At 44.7% G+C, this 19690-nt stretch overlaps 1 protein-coding gene across 1 annotated transcript in view; it reads right to left on the bottom strand.

The window, feature by feature from the left end:
• COL27A1 (collagen type XXVII alpha 1 chain) overlaps positions 1-19690 on the bottom strand; it is a 190635-nt gene that overhangs the window by 96122 nt on the left and 74823 nt on the right. The window contains exons 6-10 of the mRNA XM_069031565.1: positions 14769-14822; positions 9805-9858; positions 7826-7879; positions 2954-2998; positions 2053-2106 (exon numbers count right to left, since the gene is read on the bottom strand). Coding sequence (XP_068887666.1) covers positions 2053-2106; positions 2954-2998; positions 7826-7879; positions 9805-9858; positions 14769-14822 — 261 coding nt within the window. The remainder of the gene's footprint in view (positions 1-2052; positions 2107-2953; positions 2999-7825; positions 7880-9804; positions 9859-14768; positions 14823-19690) is intronic.

Raw genomic sequence — 19690 nt, 5'->3', positions numbered from 1 at the left:
AAGACCACAAGGGCTGATGCAGTGGGGTGTCCAGAGGTTGTGTTACACTTTGGATGCGAGGCACAATGATGCTCTGTGCCCAACAGCTCTCCATTCATCTTCCTGCCTAAGCAAACACATGAGTAGCAAATGTATTCCAATACCTTCTTAGGGAGCACTGATGGAATGAGAAAGTCTGATTTCTACAGCCTAGAAAGCCACTTAGCATTGCAGGTACTCTGATATCTCTAACCCTTTGAAGCATCAGCTATGGAAAAGAATTGAAAATTCATTCCCCATTCTAATTCTATGCCTAATGCTGCTCACTTAAAGTACTGCAAAGAAGAAAAGTGTAAAAATGCAAAATAAATTTTCATGTTTTTTATCTTCTAGCAAGGTACCAGATCAATTTTTTTTTCTAGTTCCAAGTGTTGATGGGATTTTCTGGGGGGGGGGAAAGGCTAAATCCATATTTTCTTCAGCTGGCAGCACTGTAGGCTCAGCCTGGGATGTGAAAGTCCAGTTGTGCTCTTTCCTGGCTCTTGCATCATTGCCAAAGACTTCAGGCATCAGGGTGAAGTTACAATCCTGCCTGTGATGCACAAACCAAACCCAAGCCAAGCCCTCTCTCCCATCACTGCAGAGCCAGCACAGCTGACAGGAGCAACGAGTAGTAAAATCTCAGTAAAGTAAACAGCTCTGATGCAGGATACACACAGCATTCAGATAGGCTGAAAAAAAGCTGCCTTAAAAAAATAGAAAAGTCACTTTCCTGGCCCAAACCACATTTTAAGAAGGCAGTTTTGTTCTTTGAATGTCAAGGCACAGATTTCATCCTGCTTATCTGATGGGCTGAATTGCTTAACAGCATTTATTAACCTTGTATGTCCAAAATCTCCTGCACCTCTTCTTATTAGTCATCTAACACACATTCACACCTAGGAGACTCTTTGGCATGCTCAGCTCTAAGAGCCTTTCAGAGTATGAATGGAGCATTTAGTCAGGTGCATAAAGCTCCCATCCAGTTCTGCCATCTGTGCTCTCCAGTGTGCAAGCAAGGTATCAGTTTAATTTTCAATTTAAAATGGGTCATGCATTATTGACAGTCTGAGGCAGAGAGATGCAGACTTGTTCACATTTAATCCAATAACCTACACATCTGCATAAAAAAATTCACATCCAAACTCATGATAAGTCTGAAAGACTCAGGACAGAGCATTTGGGATCTTTGGCATATGCCTGGTCTCTTGGCTTAGAGATAAACATGGCAGAATCCAACATTGATGTGTCCATTTTAGAAAACCCTGACAAACTCACTTCACCACAAACTGTTATAGGGCTGGATGTTCTGTCCTCCAACAGATTCCATTTTTTAGGGTCTTACAAATTCTCCTCTTTCCTTTCCACTATTAAGCATCTTACATCAGTAGGACAACAAAGTGTCTAGTCTTGACCCATTACCCAATGCACACTCCTCCATTCCTAAAGTTGTCTTTGTGTAATTTTTTTCAGCATGAGAACAAAGACTTGATTGTCTTTCATCATCTTCTTTGCAGCTGCAAATACGATTTTTATATCTATATTTACAGTTCATGCATAACATTATGTGTGTGTATATGTATGATTATGCCAGTACATTTTACTAGCGAGAGTTCATCTAAATCTCCTCCTCCAATAATAAAGGCACTTTTTTCCATCCCAGGTTTCTAACTTGTCCAACATTAGATGCAAAATATGCCTAAAAGAGAAGGGTTAGCAGCTTGCAGGTATCTCTCTGCTCTGCTGTTCTGTTTTTTCCCTGCTATACTGAAGAAAAATCTGTCAGAATTTACTATAGAAATTCAGGTGTTATCTATCATAGGCACAAAATACTTCTTAACAATATTTCAGAGTTTAAAGACTGTGTTATTGGTACAACATCTTGAGGAGGAAAGAAGGAAAATATTCAGACATCAAATATTCAAATATACCAACATTTTCTAGAAGACTGCACTGTCCTTAGTGGGGCATGTCTTTAGCTACCTGCACACCCAAATCCCTACTGTGTGCACAGCATGATGAGATTTACTGCACCTGCCTGCCAGGATAACCTTTGGCACCTGGACTTCCAGCTGGTCCTTGTTCACCCTTTGGAGAGAAAAAAGAAAAGGCACAAAAGGTCAGGTGAATGTCCCACTTGGGAAGTGTCTTTAGCTGCATCACTGTGGAATGGATTAACCTGATGCACATTTATCAAGAGGAAAAAAATATTAAGGGTAGATAATGAAGTTAATTAACAAGGGGGGTAAACACACAGAAGCCAAGTCAACAGGACCCATCCACTAAGCAAGTGCTGCTGTTTCTCCTTCTCCCTTCATTTGCAGGGAAAGCAGCAGATAGTCTGGAACAAGGACGCTAAGAGAAGGTGTAAGGCTGCATCTATATCTGGCATATGGAACCGTTTTGCTGGTGGGAAAGCACTGCCAAAATTCTTCAGAACTAAATGGATTCATGTATAATATCCTTTAACATCATTGCTAACAGGGCCTGCTATTCATTGCCTTTTTTTTTTACTGCATTGCAAACATCAAACTTAACCAAATAAAGAGGGGGAAGAAAGGGGAGGGGGGAAATGGGCTTTGGGAAGGGAATGACAAATACTCAACACAGTGTGGTTAGTAAAGTCCAGGTGAAATTAATGTAAAAAGACAAATAAAGGGGGAGGATGGTGAGCCGGTTTTTCTTCCCCCAAGTGAACTTAGCATGGCTGAGCAGTGAAAATTAGAAATTAAATTTAGCAACTCCAAGGCAGTCTCCTCCCACCATCCCATTGATGCTGGGTCCGTGTGTGTGCTCAGATCCCAGTGTGTGCTGAGCAGCCCTGGAAGGAGCTGGCTGTCCACACCGAGCAGGCTGTACCAGAGCCAAACCAGCATCACAGCCAGCAAATCCATCCCTCCTTAAAGGTCCCCTGTTGGGAAGTGGGAAAACTCACCTGGTCTCCAGGGTGACCTAGTGGTCCAGGGTAGCCTTTATATCCCTGTCAAAATAGGATGGAGGAGATGAATACTAAGAAACAAAAATACAGTAAAAAAATACAGTACTGGGTTTGGTTTCAATTTCTCTTTGCAGGTGGGATTATTGTTCTGAGGTGAAGCAGGATTTTAGACAGCATTAAACAACCATGCAAACTTTTATCAAGCTGCTTTGTGCTTGCACCACCCAAACCTGCTGATGTGCCCTGCTGTGGTCTGGGGCGGTACATACTCGGGAAGGAATTGCTCCATGAACACATTTAGAGTGGTCTCCATGCTCAGATCTGTCTATTTGTAATCTACACCTTGAGCAAGGCTGCCCTTAATCCTCAGGAAACCACAGGCCCGTAGGATGAAATGTTGGCTTTGGGCACACTGGGGACTACAACAACATAAGTCACTTGTGTTTCAGAGCTCTTACTTTTGCTTTAGAATTTGAAATGCCACAGGAAACACCAAAACAACCATTTACTGTCACAGGAAACTTTGATTTTTCTACCTTGAGCTTGTTCAGCTTCCAGCTTTTCTAATCTAATTATTACAAGATCCAGAGTTCTTCATTATGAAGCTACTAAAAATTGTGAGCAAGCTGCCTCTCAACCTGCTCTCTCTGCTAAACTAATTAGAATGAGTTTCTTAATCCACCTTGCTTACTGGCAAGTGTTTCAGGCTTCAAATCATTCCCACAGGTCTTTCATAAACCTGCTTCAGTTTGTCAGTATTTCATTTTTTTGGGGGGATGCAGACACTGGAGCAGGACAAGGGCAGCCTGTTTGACTGCAGACTGAGCACTGTGTGTCTTTTAAGGGAGTTTGCCTTCTCCTGGATTTACCTAAAGCTCCCTTCAAATAGAGTAAATTCTGTATATGATGAACACTTCAGGTTTTTTCCCTCTTCTTTATTATCTTGCTTCAGCTGTTTAAAACAAATTCACTTCCATCAAGAGAAGCAGAGCAGGAGATTAAACTCAGTTACACAGATAACTGTTTAGCTGGGCTACCAGCAAGATTAAAAAAAAAAAAAAAAAAAAAAAAAAAGCAGAAAATTTAACTTGAAACAAACGGGAGAGAAAAAAATAAACATGGAACAATCCTTGCACAAATACTAGAGAAATAACAAATTGCTTTCAATGGTGGATTACAACTAATTGTACCTCAGTCCCTGCTACGCACCCTGTCCTGGGCTCCAGTGCACCTCATCTGTCTCTGAACTCAACAGGGAGTGTCCCTGCTCTGGAAGCCATCACCAGACCCAGGGGCGACCGAGCACTTGGCCTTTGGCTCCACTCACCACATGAACCCAGGACTGTTTCTGCTCCCAGGTCCACATCTCTGCTTAACAGCTTTTTTATTCTTCCCACAGGCTATTCCAGACCTGCAGCCTGAGCTTTTGCTGGCAGGGTGTGCAACGCTCTCAGCCATCCTGGCCACTACCCGCTCCCCTTTGCATTCCTCCTGCCTTGTTATTTCAGACAGTCTGGCCTGGAAAGATGTTGATTCCCTTCTCACCAGTTCTCTCCTGCTTAGCCTTGCTGAAGTACCATGGCTCTGGACAGAGCTGCACCTCCTGGCAAGGCTGACATGAAAGACACTTGTTTGAACCACCTTGAGGGTCCTTTCTCCAAATGTTGTGAGAGCATTTCAGTCAGACATTCCTCATTGGAAGTGCCTCAGCAGCTCTTGGAGGAGGACCAGCACACAGGATTCCCTGCCCCTCTCCAGGAATCTGCCCCATGAAATCCTCTCCTGCTCATCCTCTCCCTGGCTCCTCGATAGAGGCTTAGCAGAAAGGAGGGAGGGTGGTCCACCCTGGTTGGGTGTCTGGCCTGAAGGTGAGAGCTGCCAACAGAAACATCCCCGGGTTCAGCATTTCCAGTCATTCCCTGGAATTTAGATTTCCATGGGGTCTTCTCCTGGGACCTCTGCCCAATTCTTCCAGACTGGAGCAGGAGCTCCATTTGTCTCTAGACAGCTGGAACACCTAGCTTAGAAATATTTTACTTTTCCACTGATAAGAAGCACTGATAAAAGCATGTCCTGAACTAAATCCTGCACCAAGCACCACATTGCTAGTTCTGTAAGTGAATGGCACTTAGGTTAAGTATGTAGACACTCTGCTACTGTTGTGTTCTTTTAAATATTCTCCTCACTACGTATCCTGGGCTCTGGAGAGTTTCAAATGTATTTCTTCACAATTTACCACAGTTATTTCTGCCTCAGGTTAATTATAATGAGGGAAAACCAGAAAAGCTCGTATATGTTAGAGCTGGCTGCAGTGTGAAAGTATTTACCTGCTAAAATCCTCTTCAAATAGCACTAAAATGACAGGGCAGAGGGTATGAAAACAACTGCATTTGCTCTTTCATCTGAACACTTCCTGATGATTACAGGGCAGTCAATACAAAGGACTGTGATTTAGAGAGGAAATTGTGCTCCAGTGAAGAATTTACTCATCTGTGATGATATTTATAATCCACTCTCTCCTAGCTAAAGGGATCATCCTGCACTTTGGTAGGAAATGTGAAAAATAAAGGGGCCAGGGAATGACACCTGCATACAGGATGTTTGGAAGCCCTGACCACTTCCCAGCTCTGTCTTTGCTCTCTGACTCTAATGAAGCTTTGCCTCTCTCACTGCTGCTGTTTTCTCCTCTGGAGAAATGATGCTGCTCTGCTGAGATCTATCTCCAAGGCAGCTGTGGTCTGCCAAAGCCAAAGTCCACAGGTTCATAGGCACCAGATGGACAGGCAGAGGGAATGTCCAAGTCCTGACACCCTTCCTGAGAACTCCTGGTCTGCAAAAGCACCATTTACTCTGTGTGGAGAAGATGAGAAATACACCTGCTGCTTCTAAGGCAGTTTCATGTACTCATAGACGTGTGGAGCTAAAACAACTTTGGGGTGCTCTGAGACCAGCCTGTCCAATCCTACAAGTCCAATCCAAGTTTGTCAGCATTCCCAAGGCAGGCACTGAGGAATGAGCCACACTATCCAAAACCATATGCTGCTGGTTGTGGCTCCAGCTCATGCTGCTGAGCCAGTGGTTTCATTTAGTGGGAAAAGTATTTTATTTCTCCTGGTGAAATATTTTGCCCATTTGAAGGTTTCTACATGGTGTTCTCAGATCAAAGCCCTGAGAGCCCTTTTTGCAGCCCCTGCATGGAGTGAGCTGAGGGATGCCCATTTCCAAGGTGTTGCTGTTTTCCGGTAGCCAAGATATGTTGCCCACCTTCAGCCAAGTACCAGTGTATTTTCACTGGGAGAATGCCAGCAGGGAATCCAGATTAAAAAAAAAGATTTTTCCAAACATTCCTCCAACAGCTGCAAATTTTTTCTTAATGTAAGATGCTAATAAAAGCCAGGTTAAACCCACTGCCAGACTAGTGCTACTGGGAGGTGTTTTTAAGCTGCACCAAGGAAAAATTTCAACATCCAACTTGCTCATTACTTGAAGAAACAGAAGCATACCCCTGCCTTTACCCAGTCCTGTGGGAGTTATGATCAGATGTGAAGGCCATGTGCTGGACTTGGGAATGTTTGTTCAATCTCCTATTCCTTCTCTGCTTTTTCCACTATGAGTCCTTGCACTCCTGACATTGCATTTTGCTGATCGTAACCACAAGGTTTTGTTTTATGAGCTGTTATACCAGGAAAATGGTATTCTTTGCACCCTATTAGTTAGAACTTGTTTGTGACAGCAAAAGATCCGTAATCGATCACTCAGTTGCTCCTACTCCACACAGCACCCCAAGCGTGACCAGCCTTGGAGTAGAAAAATAAACTCAGCCTCTCCTCTTGGCAATTCGGTTCTAGTATAAAGCATACAACAAATAATCATGGAGAGGGAGGGTTCCTTTCAGCCTCCTCCACACTCCACTCTCTCCTTGGAGTATTAAAACACCCGAGGAGGTGTTTGTGTGCAGCTAACTGACCTGAGGAACAGTGTATGGTCAATGGCCCATTGACTGATAAAGTGATTGAAACAAGATGCTAATTTTAACTGTTCAGTTTAGCTGTGGCAATATTGGCTTGCTGGGAAGGGGAGTCATGGCCACTGAGCCCCACTCAAACAGCTTCCTGCAACAGGTCCAGCTTCCAAAAAAAGAAACCTACCTACCTACCAACACAGCCTGGAACTGGAAACTCAGCTGAAATGCCCTTGGTATATGAGAGATCTGAGCTCCAGATATGGATTGCTGAGGCATTGCTGTCCAGGCTTGAATGCATAGATACAGACAAACACCCTGCTGCCTCAGGAAAACAGGGATGGATCTTGTGTTCTATCCTTACATACCCTTTTCTAGGCATAAATGTGTTGTTTGTGATGTTAATGGTGTTGAAGCATCAATACGGAAGCAAATAAAGTAAAACCTGACCAGTGCTGACAGTCTCCAAGCAAAATAAAGAGGGAAGGCACACAGATACTTTTTTGAAATGTGCTTTACCAAGATAGACAGCCATGGTTTCCTTGGAATGCTGGTACTGTTCTGAATCCAACCTTTGAGTATTGCTGTTAGTTGGAGATCCCTTTAGTTAATGCACTGGCTGCACCAGGTCTAAATTGAGCTTGCTGAGGAACACCCAGTGTCAGGGTGCAGAGGGATGTGGAATACAAAGAAAGAACAGAATTCCGTATCCAGAATTTCATTCATACTCTTACACAGTCTTTAGGCAGTTGCTTCAGCCTATCTCCCTAGGTTATACACCTGCAAAATAGGCATAAGGCTCTTTGAGTGGGTACTGGGACTTTTTATTAAATCTTTTAGGCAGAGTTAAAGAAGAAAATTTAAAAATAAAATTATCAATCCAATTCACTAGAAAAGTACACTCTTACCTTTCTACCAGGTGGTCCAGGGAACCCAGTTAAACCAGGTAAGCCCACATCTCCCTGTAGGAAGCAAGCAAATTCAATTAGTTTTCAGCAACATTTTCCCAGTGCCTACTGCAGTTACTGCAATTATTTTGCTGACACCAGCCCCCAGCTATTGATATTTCTGGTTCTAATCACAACTCTTCAAAACCTGACTGGATAAGAAGTGTAGATTTAAACAACATCTCTATTAACTGGCTCATATAAATAATAACCCCAGTTAATTAATGGCAGCTGCTGCTGGAGTCCAGCTTTTCGCAAGCAGAATGAATGCGCTTTTTTCCCCCTCAATGATCTCATTCAGTCACATGCTTCATTCACCTTTCAGTAGGCATTGAAATCGCCAAGGCAAGGAAATTTTAGCTTTTAAGAGTAATAAGAACAACAGGTACCTCCTGCCAAATCCTGTGATTTACTCTCACACTCTGCTACTGCACTGGCTCAGCCCATGGCTCCTGTTCGGATGGTGCTGGTGGTGTAATTATTTAACCTGCCCAGATGACAGGGATTGAACCTTTGCAGGCTGCTAGTGGGAGGGTTTGTTCAGTGGCCTGTACTTCTGAAAAGGGATTGCATCACATCCCAGCTGGCAAACCCAAACCATCACAGAACAGATGAGCGCATTGCTGTGAGACCTCTCCAACACCCAGCTCGGCTGTGTGAGCCCGCTTTGGCCTCCTCTGATCAGAGTCAAAAAACCCTGGAGTGCCTTCTTACTGAAATTAAAAAAATTTCCAGTATCTAGCTTGAAAATGAGGCATCACTCCAAACTCCTGCTGGAAACTCCTTATTCCTATTACTGCTAACAAATAAAACCTTGCTAACACAAGCTAAAGGCAATCTGGATCTCTCCCTTTTTACCAAGCACTGACTTCAAGAAAACAGTTCCAGACCCTGCAGGTGGATGATTTCCATGTGATGCCACTCCAATATAGTGTACCAGAAATTTCAAAAGACATTTCATGCTGTTAAGTTAAAAGCATCATTTCAGACTTAGCCTTCTTAATGTTTTCTAGCATCGCCGTCCATCTTGCCGTTGTGTGGCCTCACTGTGCTTTATGGAGGCAGCTGGTGTCAAATGAAGGGCTCAAGCTCCTTATGGCTGGTGCTTTCTATGAGCTGTGCATTTATAGCAAGACTTATGGTGAAAGGAAGAGAACCAGCTTTCTGCACTGGACGCGAGTTACCAAGGATTGTGCAGGCATCACTGAAAGGACTAATTGAGGTAGATGATGTGGAGCCCTGATTGCCTTACTGTTCATTTCTAGAATTCTGTGAGGGCTTGTTGCCTCAGTAAAAATCACTCAGCTGTGAAACAGCAAAAATGGGAGTTGTAAGTTATTGAAAAGAATTAGCAGAAGTCTGATCCTTAACAACTGCTAAACCCAGAAACCAGCTTTCCTTCCTAGCTAGGTGCTTTGTGCTGGTTTGAGCAGCCCTTGGTGGAAACCCCTCAGTGAGATCCATGCCTTAGAAGCCTCTACCAAGAAACCTCCACCCTGATGGGGCTGCAGCATGAGGCAAACCCCTGTTCCTCAGCTCCTCGGCAAGAACATCCTTTCCTTGGCCTTCAAGGTTTTATTCCTTAGACTGGGATTGCCTTTTGCTGCAGCTGCATGGCCAGACTGTGGCTGTACCTTCAACGTGCTACTTGAAACACTTGGCTGAAGTAGCCACATGCCTGTGGCAACAGGGACTTCAGCTGGGCTGCAGATTGTGGATAAATTGGATAAACATTCAAACAACAACACTGTGGCAGGTGGCACCTCAGTGCACTATGATCAGTGAGGGCTACCTCTCTTTAATCCTGAATCCACGGTCTGAGCCTTATTTCCCAGTCCTATGTCTACTTGAGCAGCTGTGATGCTTGTGGCTGCAGTGCAGACTCCCTGTGTGTGTGCACAGGTCTAAAAGCCCACCATGGCCTCGGGGTGACATCTCACCTTCTGCCCATTGCGAGCTTTTCCAGGCGACAGGCCAGGATCACCTTTCTGACCCTGAAATGAGAAACTTATATTAGTGACATAATCCAAGGGCCCAGCCCACAGATGTGGTTCTGCTTCCACCAAGCCTCCAAATTAGAAAACCATTTTTTTTATTGCAGTCTTCCTTGACATCCCAAATGTATTAAAGTGGCTGGGAATAGCTGTTTTGCTGGGGGTGGATTTGCTAAGTGATTGCTGCTGCTAAAGAGTTGAGTTTTAAATAGTAGTTGACAGTATTAAATTGGCTGAAGAAAGGATAACTGGAAGAAAGCAATGTCAGGACTTTTGATACTTATTAGACCAGACAGCTGCGATTCCTTCCTTGTCTACAACTACCATCACAAAAATAATTACCAAGCCTAATACTGGGGCTAAACCATCCTTTTCGACAACTCACTAGATGCTGTTGCTTTTTTAACTGTGAGGAACAGATGAAACTGCAGAGAAAGTTGTACTAATTAGACACCCCCAACAGCCCGAGCAGAGGCTCCGAGGCTGGCAGAAAGCGGCACACTCGACCTTAAGTGGCAGTGTTCCTTATTTTCCTCCTTAACAACCATGACGAGGGAAATTACAGTTTGAGGCTGTGATCTTCCAACAAACAGGCTGGAATCTCAGCAGCTTTTGATCATCTAATTCCAGCAGATTCCTTTGGAAATCCCACTTCCCATTCTCAAAAGGTGGAAAGGTAATGTGAGCACCTAACAGGGGGAGAGATGCAAGTAGGAAAATCTAGAAGACATTGAAGTGTGCCAGGTTCTTTGGGTAGGGGAGAAGTAAAGCTTAGCACACATAACATCTCTTCTGGCCCAGCCAGGATGGGTATCCCCAGATCAGTCACTATTTGACACCCCATGAATCATAAGCAAACCACAACCTCTGTGTGCCACATCAGCACAGGACAGCTGGGAGGGTTAATTAATGGCTGTCAAATGAAGTGATTACAGGGAAGGGGAGACCCAGAAAGGAGCAATACTGGTTATTAACTGGCATTTCTCATGAGCAGCACAGAGCTCTGGCTACAGCCAGCTGAGCTGCTTTTCCACACAGCCTCACTGTAAGTACATTCCACATGTACTTCCCACCTTGCACAGAGTGTAAATCTCCCCTTCTCCTCCTCCTCCAGCATCCACCACAAGCTGCAACACTCAGGAGTGAGACTGCTTGGCTCTGGACTGTAGGGAGCACTGCAGATTCAAGGCAGATGCATCTGCACAAATTCTGAATGAAGGCCGCTGGGTTTGCAAACAGTAAATGAAGTCATGCAGATAATCTTGCTTTGCATGCAGCTGTTATCAGGGCAATTCTCCCACTCCTTGAGCTTCAGAGCAGTCAGTGGGTGCTGCCACTGCTGGGAACAGATTAGAGAAGCCCTTGGGATTGCTGGGCATTCATTTCTACTCTGCAAAATTAATTCATTGCAGCAGGTAGACACCCACTACTTTCCCTAAATCTTCCCATGTGTTCCATGCAATGGCTTTGAGACATGGAAAAGAACACAAGCCTCTTGTGTTTCCCCTTGGGAAGCTCCAGATCACATTAGCAAAGTCTCTGCTTTGCCCTGGTTCTGTGTTCAGCACTGCAGAGACCATCACACAGGTGAAGAATTCAGCCACGAGCAGGGTCACATGTGCCTGAGATTAATCAGAAATGGGACCAGAGGGAATGGATGCCTGCATGTGAGGGCTGAAATTGTGGATTAATTGCTTGAGTCTTCTTACACAGCAATGACAACAGGGGAATTAACCTAAGTCTTGTCCATCACCAAGCCATAGCACCTTTGCAAGAAGCTTCTCTCTTTCCCATCCTAATTTACTGAGAACACTTCTTCCTCTCGTAAAAGAAGAAACTGTTTTCTTTTGGGCTTTTTTTCCTACCTGGGAGAAGTTTAGAGCTGTGCAATTTAAACATCCCAGTTTTGCAATCCCACTAATACTATTTTGAACATCAGTGAGCCAAACTGATGAGCTACCCTGGAGAAAAAACATTAACTAAACTGAAAATTCAATATTTTTCAAGCACATCCTGAGAGATACATCCAGTTGTTAGCAAAAACTCCCCTCCTGTCCTCCAGCAGCTTTCAGGTGACAGACCCAGTCATGACCCCAGCCCAGCCTGCACCTACAGCTATTTCAAAGGTTATCTGCAATAATCATTCTCTGCTAACCAGATGCAACAGCAGTTTTACAACTGCCAAGGACAACAAGAAGAATGCAGAAAGTGGCAAGAATCCTCCTTTAAGCAGTTTCACATCATGAATTGCTGAGCTAAGCTCCACAGGCTAAATTCCCAGGTGGCACAAGCAGGTGTAATGCCACTGGAGTCAGTGAAACCATGCCCAAGCAGATCAGCAGGATTTTGGCTCAACATCTACAAACAGCTCTGTGCAAAAGATCAGCTTCCTAAGTCCAAGGAATTACAAGTGCTCAGCTCCAGTGGTGAGAATGAAGTGGGCTCTGCACAGGGTTGACTGTGAAATGCAGAAACACAACTAAAGCACTACAACCAGGCAGGAGACACATAAAAACACCCAGAGCCTGCGGTGCCACACCACAGCCCTTTAAGGGCTCTGGTCATTCAGTTGATAAAAATTATGCTCCTGGGTCCCTTCTTAAGTGACAATGACTTGGGAGTTAGTCATGGTTTCCAAGCTGTATCTATCTGGGAAACTTCAATTTCCTTTCTTAGATTGCTTGTTTCTTCCCTGGGATTAACTGCTATCTAAGCAAGACCAAGCCCAGCAGCTACTTGTCGGCTCTCAGCAAGAGAAGTTCCACTTGGAGCTGCTCTGCCCTGTTGCCTAGGCTGAGCTCTCACAAGTCCACGATTTCTGCCACGTGCTGGGTCTATTAAGAAGATTCCCATCTCTGAAAGTGTCCAAGGCCAGGTTGGATGGAGCTCTGAGTGACCTGTTCTAGTGGAGGATGTCCCTGCCCACGGCAGGGCATTGGAATGAGGTGAGCTTTAAGGTTCCAACCCAAAGCATTCTTTGACGATTTTATGATGAAGGCATCAGGTCCCAGGTGAAGGCCTACAGACAGTTAAAACATAAGGGGGTGAAACACCACTTTTTGGGGCAAAGGCTGTCTTCTGGGACTGGTGTGCCACCAGAGAATTGAGGGGAAGGAGGGTAGCCAAAACTCTGGCATCTGATACACACCTTCCAAAGGGCATTTCTGAGGCAGAGATGATGGAATCAGGGCTTACCAGGCTCTCTGTGCTAGAGGTGAACCTTCACTGTGTCCTGGGCTGAGCTCCAGCTCTCACATCCCATTGCAAACCTAATATTTCTTTTGACCATGAACAGACCAATCCTGCAAATGGTGGCTGGACAGAATTAAAATATATCACAGAGCCGGATATATCATGGATGACACCGGATTTCTGCTGCAGACTTACAGCTCTCCATCCACTGAGAATTCCTGCTGCCAGACTGTGCATTGAGATGGAGGAAAAATGCTTACAGTAAGACTTAATTTCTATTAGGTGACCAACTGAATATAAATTTACAGCCAAATGATGATTTCTGATAAGTCATTAGGCTAAAAGTGTTTTAAAAAAAAAAAAAACCTGTAGCATAGAAACATAGTTTGCTCTACAGCTTGGACCAGGCTGGATTTGCTGGGCTGGAAGTTAGATAAAAGAAGTTTAATTTGACTTATAAAACTCAACAAGTGCGATCTGGAAGTCATTGATGGAGAATAAATGCAGAACACTAGGACGTAGAACTTTTACAGGCTCCCTTTTCAGGCCGTATGTGGAATTTAAACCAGCTGCTGTTCACCAGCATGTCTCCAGTGCCTAATTTTTAATCACGCAGAGGCAGCATGCCAAGTTTCCAGAATCTTTTTCCCAGAGCATCAATAGTGCTCCTAACATCTCTGCCTACTGATGAGATCATGAAAAGACAGAACTATTGCTCGCACCTTCCCTCTGGTTGGCTGAGACATCCTACAGCGTCCCTGGTACTGAAAATCTCTGTTAAGTATTGCCTCTCCAAACTCCATTGTTCTTTAGTCCAACACAGATGTTATAAAATATAAACCTATTCCTTTGTAAACAATCATACCAAAGCAATCCAAACCAATTTTCCAGGAACTCCACAGTCTTTAGGTAACACAAGTCTTATACATGGAATGAGCTGGGAATTAAAACACCTTTTGGAAGGGTTTTGTTGCACACTGGATTAGGACCCCTCCAGAGCCATATCTGTGCTCAATCCCAGGGAAAGGGAGAGGGTCCAGCTGCTGGGGGTGATTCCCACCTCGCTGTGATCCAGCTGCCAGCTGGAGGGAATGTGTGTACAGGAGAAAAGGACAGAACACAGGGCCCCTGGCACTGCAGGAGGTCTGTGAGCCCTCATGGGAGAGGTAAGGGTATCTAGAAGGAAGCCATGAGATTAGTTTTGGAGGACTGATGGAGTTCAGAGTTCCCAGAAACTCTGGAGAGGGAAAGCATGAAGGAGTTTCAGGAGGAAGAAAGCAGAGGAAGACATTGGGTGCTGCCAGTCACCCCTGCCACTGTCCAGACTCAAAGGTGGAGGAACAGGCTGTAAAATCCAGAGGAGAGAAATAAGAAAGCAAAGAAAATCAGAGCTGGTGAAGCTCTGGAGTGGGAGGATTCCACTGCCCTTGTCTAATGCAGCAGTTTGTGCCTGGCACAGGCATAGCTTAAGCAGTATCCTAATTAGGCAGTCTTTGAAATTCAGGAGAACCAAGGATGGAGGCACAGAGCAGGGTCTCTCTGGGCACAGGAAAAGGCCTTGGCTGTGATGCTGGAGAGCCCCTGTGAGAGCAGGAGGGAGGGAGAAATGGCTTCAGCCACTGTCTTTTTGTACTCAGCAGGGTTAAAAAAGCTGTCCTTCCCCCAGGATGTCCTGTGGGGTGGGAAGCTGAAAGCTCCTCGCACCAGTTCATACTTACTTTCAGTCCTGGGGGACCAGGTGAGCCAGGGTTTCCATGGGGACCTGGAGGACCCTAAAACACACAACAAACACAAAACAGAGTCAAAAGGAGATGGTGGGAATCTACATTAATCCTGGAGCAGCTGAAAACCTCTGGCTGTGCTGTGCCAGACTTAACCCACAGCCCCAGATCCAGTGCCCTGGCAGGGGGATGGTGGCACTGGGACCCTTCCTGGCACCCACTCCATCTCAGTTGTGGGTTCCCACTGGCCTCTACAGAAGGGGATGTGTGTCTGTCACCACAAGACACGTCATGACACTGAGATAATTTGGGTAAACCAAACATTCCACAGGTCAGGGGAGTCCAAGCTCTGGGAGGAGCCCCAGCAGAAGGGGATGGAAGCAGGCGGAGGGGAGCAGAAGTGTGCGGGGGTGTTAACAGTATTTTATTTTTTTGGTCAGAATTGAAGAGAACAGAAGTAATCACTACAGGAAAACTGTTTAGCTCTTTGGGGTGAACTCATTTTCCCTACAAGCCAACCAGATTTTTGCCTTTAGAGGTTGGAAAGAAAATGGATAATCAGACAAGAAAACAGTGGGAATAGCAGTAAGTCCAGGTAAACCCTTTAAATCCATATTTTACATAGCTAAATCTCTATTTTTCCTTAGTTCTCACAAGCCAGTGACACTGCCAGAGTATCCACCTCAGGTCACATACACCAGTATCTCCTTTTACATCATATTTTAAAAGTACCCTGCATATTTTCCGAAGACTATTTAAGGAGTTATCTGGAATAAGCAGCTGAGAATAGTTTATGCCTGGATTGTACACAGCACAGAAGATCTGCTAACCTTTCAGGCAGAAGTAATAACAATTCTAAGTCCTCTTGAACACGTTCCTGGGAGATGAAACAACCTGAAGGTTCAACTCCAAGAATTCTGCCAAGAACGTGTGAGAGGTCTACAGCACCACGAGGAGCCCTTTATGTACCCTCAAGTTCGGGGAGTACAGGCAAAGGGATAAAAAACACTCAGGCACTTTCTCAGCAAGCTGTAGGATTTCTAATGAGCATTTTAGGGCCAAAATCTTCAGGGTCTGATTTCCAAGGAAAATCACTGCAGTTAAACATGCCACTGCTAGCCAAGTTCAGTGCCCTTGCTCTCTTCTGAGAATCAGTGCACTGATCTCTATTCAGTTTTATTTTTACTGCATTTTAATAGAAAATAATGCCTTTTAAAATTGCATCTTGTGGTACAGACAGTTCCTGAATGCTCAGTGCTATTTCACAATATGCTGCTCTGCTGAAAGAGGGGGTTTAATTAAAAGATTGAGACTGAACTTTTCAAATGGCAATTTTTACCCAAATTAACATCCCATTCTTAAATTCCTCCCAGATTTTCAGCCTGAACCCAAATACATTTATTGCCCCATTCTTAATTTGCTTCCACATTTTCACCTGAAATTCTCCTGTTTAGCCTGGCTGCGAATTTCCAGTGAAACTGAAACAGCTTTAATTAAAATTAAGGTGCTTGAGTATCAACTTCTCATTTGAAAACCAATACAGCTGCTGTAGCTAGAGTACCTGGACACTGAGGAGTCTTAAATAAATTAATCTTCCCAGCAAACTGTGGAATCGTTGCCCACCTTATTGGGTGGGACACTGAAACAGAGACTGAATGTGCTGCTTAAGGTAATTCAACAAGACTGTAGTGTCAAAAATGCTTCAATCCAAGTCTTTCAAGTCTCAAATATGTAGGAAAATTAATAATAAGTGACAAAAATCAGAACAGCAAAGTCTCTATAAAAGATGAGTCCCTAAAAAGCTTTTACATGGAAGCAATAATCAGGGTAGCTCTGAACAGGGTTAATAAATCCAGCCTACTGCTGGATTTGAGGAGGGAATTCAGCTGTAATTCAACTTTGGAGTGAGGCAGCTTGGCCCAAAGCCCACATCAGTGCAATCATTTGAAGTTTGTGCTCCACCGTAGCCCAGGGCAGGCTTACTACAGTGTCAGGCTGGAGGGAGCAGCTTGGTGTGGTGTGACTCCCAGATGAAAGTGATGGTTTCCAAGAGGAAACCTGGAATGTGGGAAGCTCAGCTGCCAATCCAGAACTCCTGGATAAGAGGCTAATCACACCCCCAGCAAAACCTGGTGCAGGTTCTTCCAGAGTAAACCAAAGCACAGCAACAAAATCCCAAAACATCTTAACCAGAAGGAGGGGAGAAGGGAGGAAGAATCCAGTCACAGTTTCTAGTGATTAAAAGTGTGATTATGAAAACAGAGACTCCTGAGATAAAACAGAGCCTTCACCACCGAGTTCAATGAGTCTGACAGAGTATATCCAGTATAATCCAGGCAAAGGAAGGTCAGAGACTCATCCTGTCCCTAAAGACCAATGTGGTCTTATCCTAGTGGAAGTGGCCACATCCTGGTGATGAAGTGACAGTGGGAAGTCCAGTCTGGCATGAAGGAAACTGCTGTGACCAGTTCTGGGGCTTGTGTTAGGCATCTGAAACTGCTCTGGGAATTGTGGAGAGAAAAGGGTGTAGTCTTCCAGCAGTCCTAAAAATTGTAAAAAATAATTGATCTTGATGTGTTCCAATATGGTGAGTCCCGAATCTGTGATTCTACCCACATTCTTGGCAGAGGGGGAAGATGCTGAGTGGTACAGTTAGATGAGCTGAGTAACAAAAGGCTCAGGACAGTAGCTGCCTCAGGAGCTGTCAGCAACAGTTAATTGCTATATTTTATTAATTCAATTCTGAATTAATTCAATTTACCACTCCCACCTAGAAATTTGGGTCCTCCTAAATATATTTATCATCAATACATCGGTTTTGCTCCTCTTATCTACACACAGGGTAGGACAATGCTGAGACCACTGAATGAAAAAATCCCACTGCATGTATCACTATATGCTTGGGTGCTCATTTTCCCACCCACTTTGGCTTCCTATGTCTGCTGAAACAATCCAATCTAGCAGCAGGCAAACTTGCATCTGAAACCTTCCAAGCCTTGTACCAGAAACTCAGTGGAAAATTTTACCGTGGGACAGCAGCAGCCTGAGGCTACTCCATGGCACAGAGACCAGAACAATCCCTGAATGTGCTCTCCAAGCAAGGAGGGGTTTCCCATCTCCCTGGAATGTCTTCTATGTGAATGATGTTACTTGAGAAAGACACTGAGCCACTCAGTTCAGCTTGGGGATGCCTGGAGATGGGACCCTGCTCACAGAAGTGCTTTTATGCCTAATGGTTCACAGCCCACAAAAAATAACAGAAGTGTAACTGTGCATAGCTCCCCTCAACCCTCCAGCATTCATAAGGAGGGGAAAAAAAAAAATCCTCCCAACTCCTGCTAAATGCTAGAGAGCTTCAGTCAGAGGAATGACTGCTCATTTGAAACTCATTATGTCTTGGGGTTTCACTGTGGAAAGCAACTTTTTTTGATCTGACCTACAGATCCCACGGTGACCTCTGGCTTACTGAAAAAGAGATAAATATTAGAAGTGAAGCCAAGCAAACTGTGTCTTCAAACACTTTTCAGAAATTGGAAAGTCTTCCTAATGGAATGAGGATACTGGGGAATCTCCACAACTGACTGAGTTGCTTGTTTCAGGGAGGAAGCCCTGCATTTCAAAGGAAAGGGAGATTTTTTCCAACCACAGACCAAATGTAACAGGGAGGTGTTACACTGGGACCTCACAGTCTTTCAAGCTGCTGTGGTTCACAGGAGAATGGCAAGTGCATCCTGAAGCATCAGGGAGTGCACATGTATTCCCTTCACCCATCCATTTTGACTTCTCCCATGTTGTCTCAGAGTTTAAATAAACCAAGAGCAATTACAGCATGTCAGGCTTTTTATTGCTGATTCTGCCTCTGGCCTGTTGTGTGGACAGGGATAAAACACTTCTTGTACCTGCGTTTGCTCACTTGTTGGAGAGGGAGTGACTTCCAGTGGGACCTGGCTTCCTGAGTTAAGTGTTTTGCAAAGTTTGGCTGTTGCTCTTTCCTTGCTGTCCTGGTGGCTTAGCAAACAACCAAGGCCAGGTTGGACAGGGCTTGGAGCAACCTGGTGTAGTGGAAGGTTCCCTGCCCATGGTGTTAGGTTGGAACAAGATGATCTTTAAGGCCCCTTTCAACCCAAACCATTCCATGAACTGGACTCCTGTCTGGCATGTATCTGAGACTTGCAGTTTCCTTCATGTAGAGGTAAAACTGGGATTTCCACAGCCTCTTCTGGAAGGCAGAGTTTAAGTGTCACTCCTCACAGCACTTTTCTGCAGTCCTGATCAAACTGTGGGCACTTTGCTGGTCAAACTACACCAGTGAGGGCTGGAATGAGTCACCATTTGTGGTGAAGGCAGACGTGCTGTCCAAACCCCTCATGCAGACAGCACTGGGTGAAGCTCACAGAGCCCGGGGTGAAGCAGGAACAAGCTACAATGGTGAAGGAGTTATTGCTCCAGTGGGAGCTCTTTGTTGACAGCTCCTTGTAGAGCTTGTTGGCACATGCCTGAGAGCAAATCCCAGCCCCAGCCTCTGCCTTCCTGGGAAACCCTAATGTTTGAAGAAATGCAAAAGTCAGAAATAAAAGCTCAACACACATGGCTTGCACAGAACAGGGGGTGTCACCCAGTGTCACCACTCACGCTCACCACCATGGAAAAGCTGTCCCACAACCTGCCTGGCATTCCGCATCATAAAAAGCTGAGGAAATCCTTTATTGCTAACACTGTCATTCCCTTAGATCTTACACAGACACTTGATAAGGCACACAGCATATTTATCCAAGAACAAGCAGTGTGGACAGACCTCTTGTTATGCCTCAAATTCTTTAATGCAGACATGAAAGCTGAAAACCATCCTAGCTGGATATAGACAGAGAGAAACCCTTCCTGGAGAGCACACATGGCAGTACAGCAATATCTCTACAGAT

This window comes from Aphelocoma coerulescens, chromosome 17 (genome assembly GCF_041296385.1).
Source record: "Aphelocoma coerulescens isolate FSJ_1873_10779 chromosome 17, UR_Acoe_1.0, whole genome shotgun sequence".
Classification (NCBI taxonomy): domain Eukaryota; kingdom Metazoa; phylum Chordata; class Aves; order Passeriformes; family Corvidae; genus Aphelocoma; species Aphelocoma coerulescens.
Note: the sequence above shows the minus strand (reverse complement) of the source record. Positions and strands in the feature narration are given on the sequence as shown.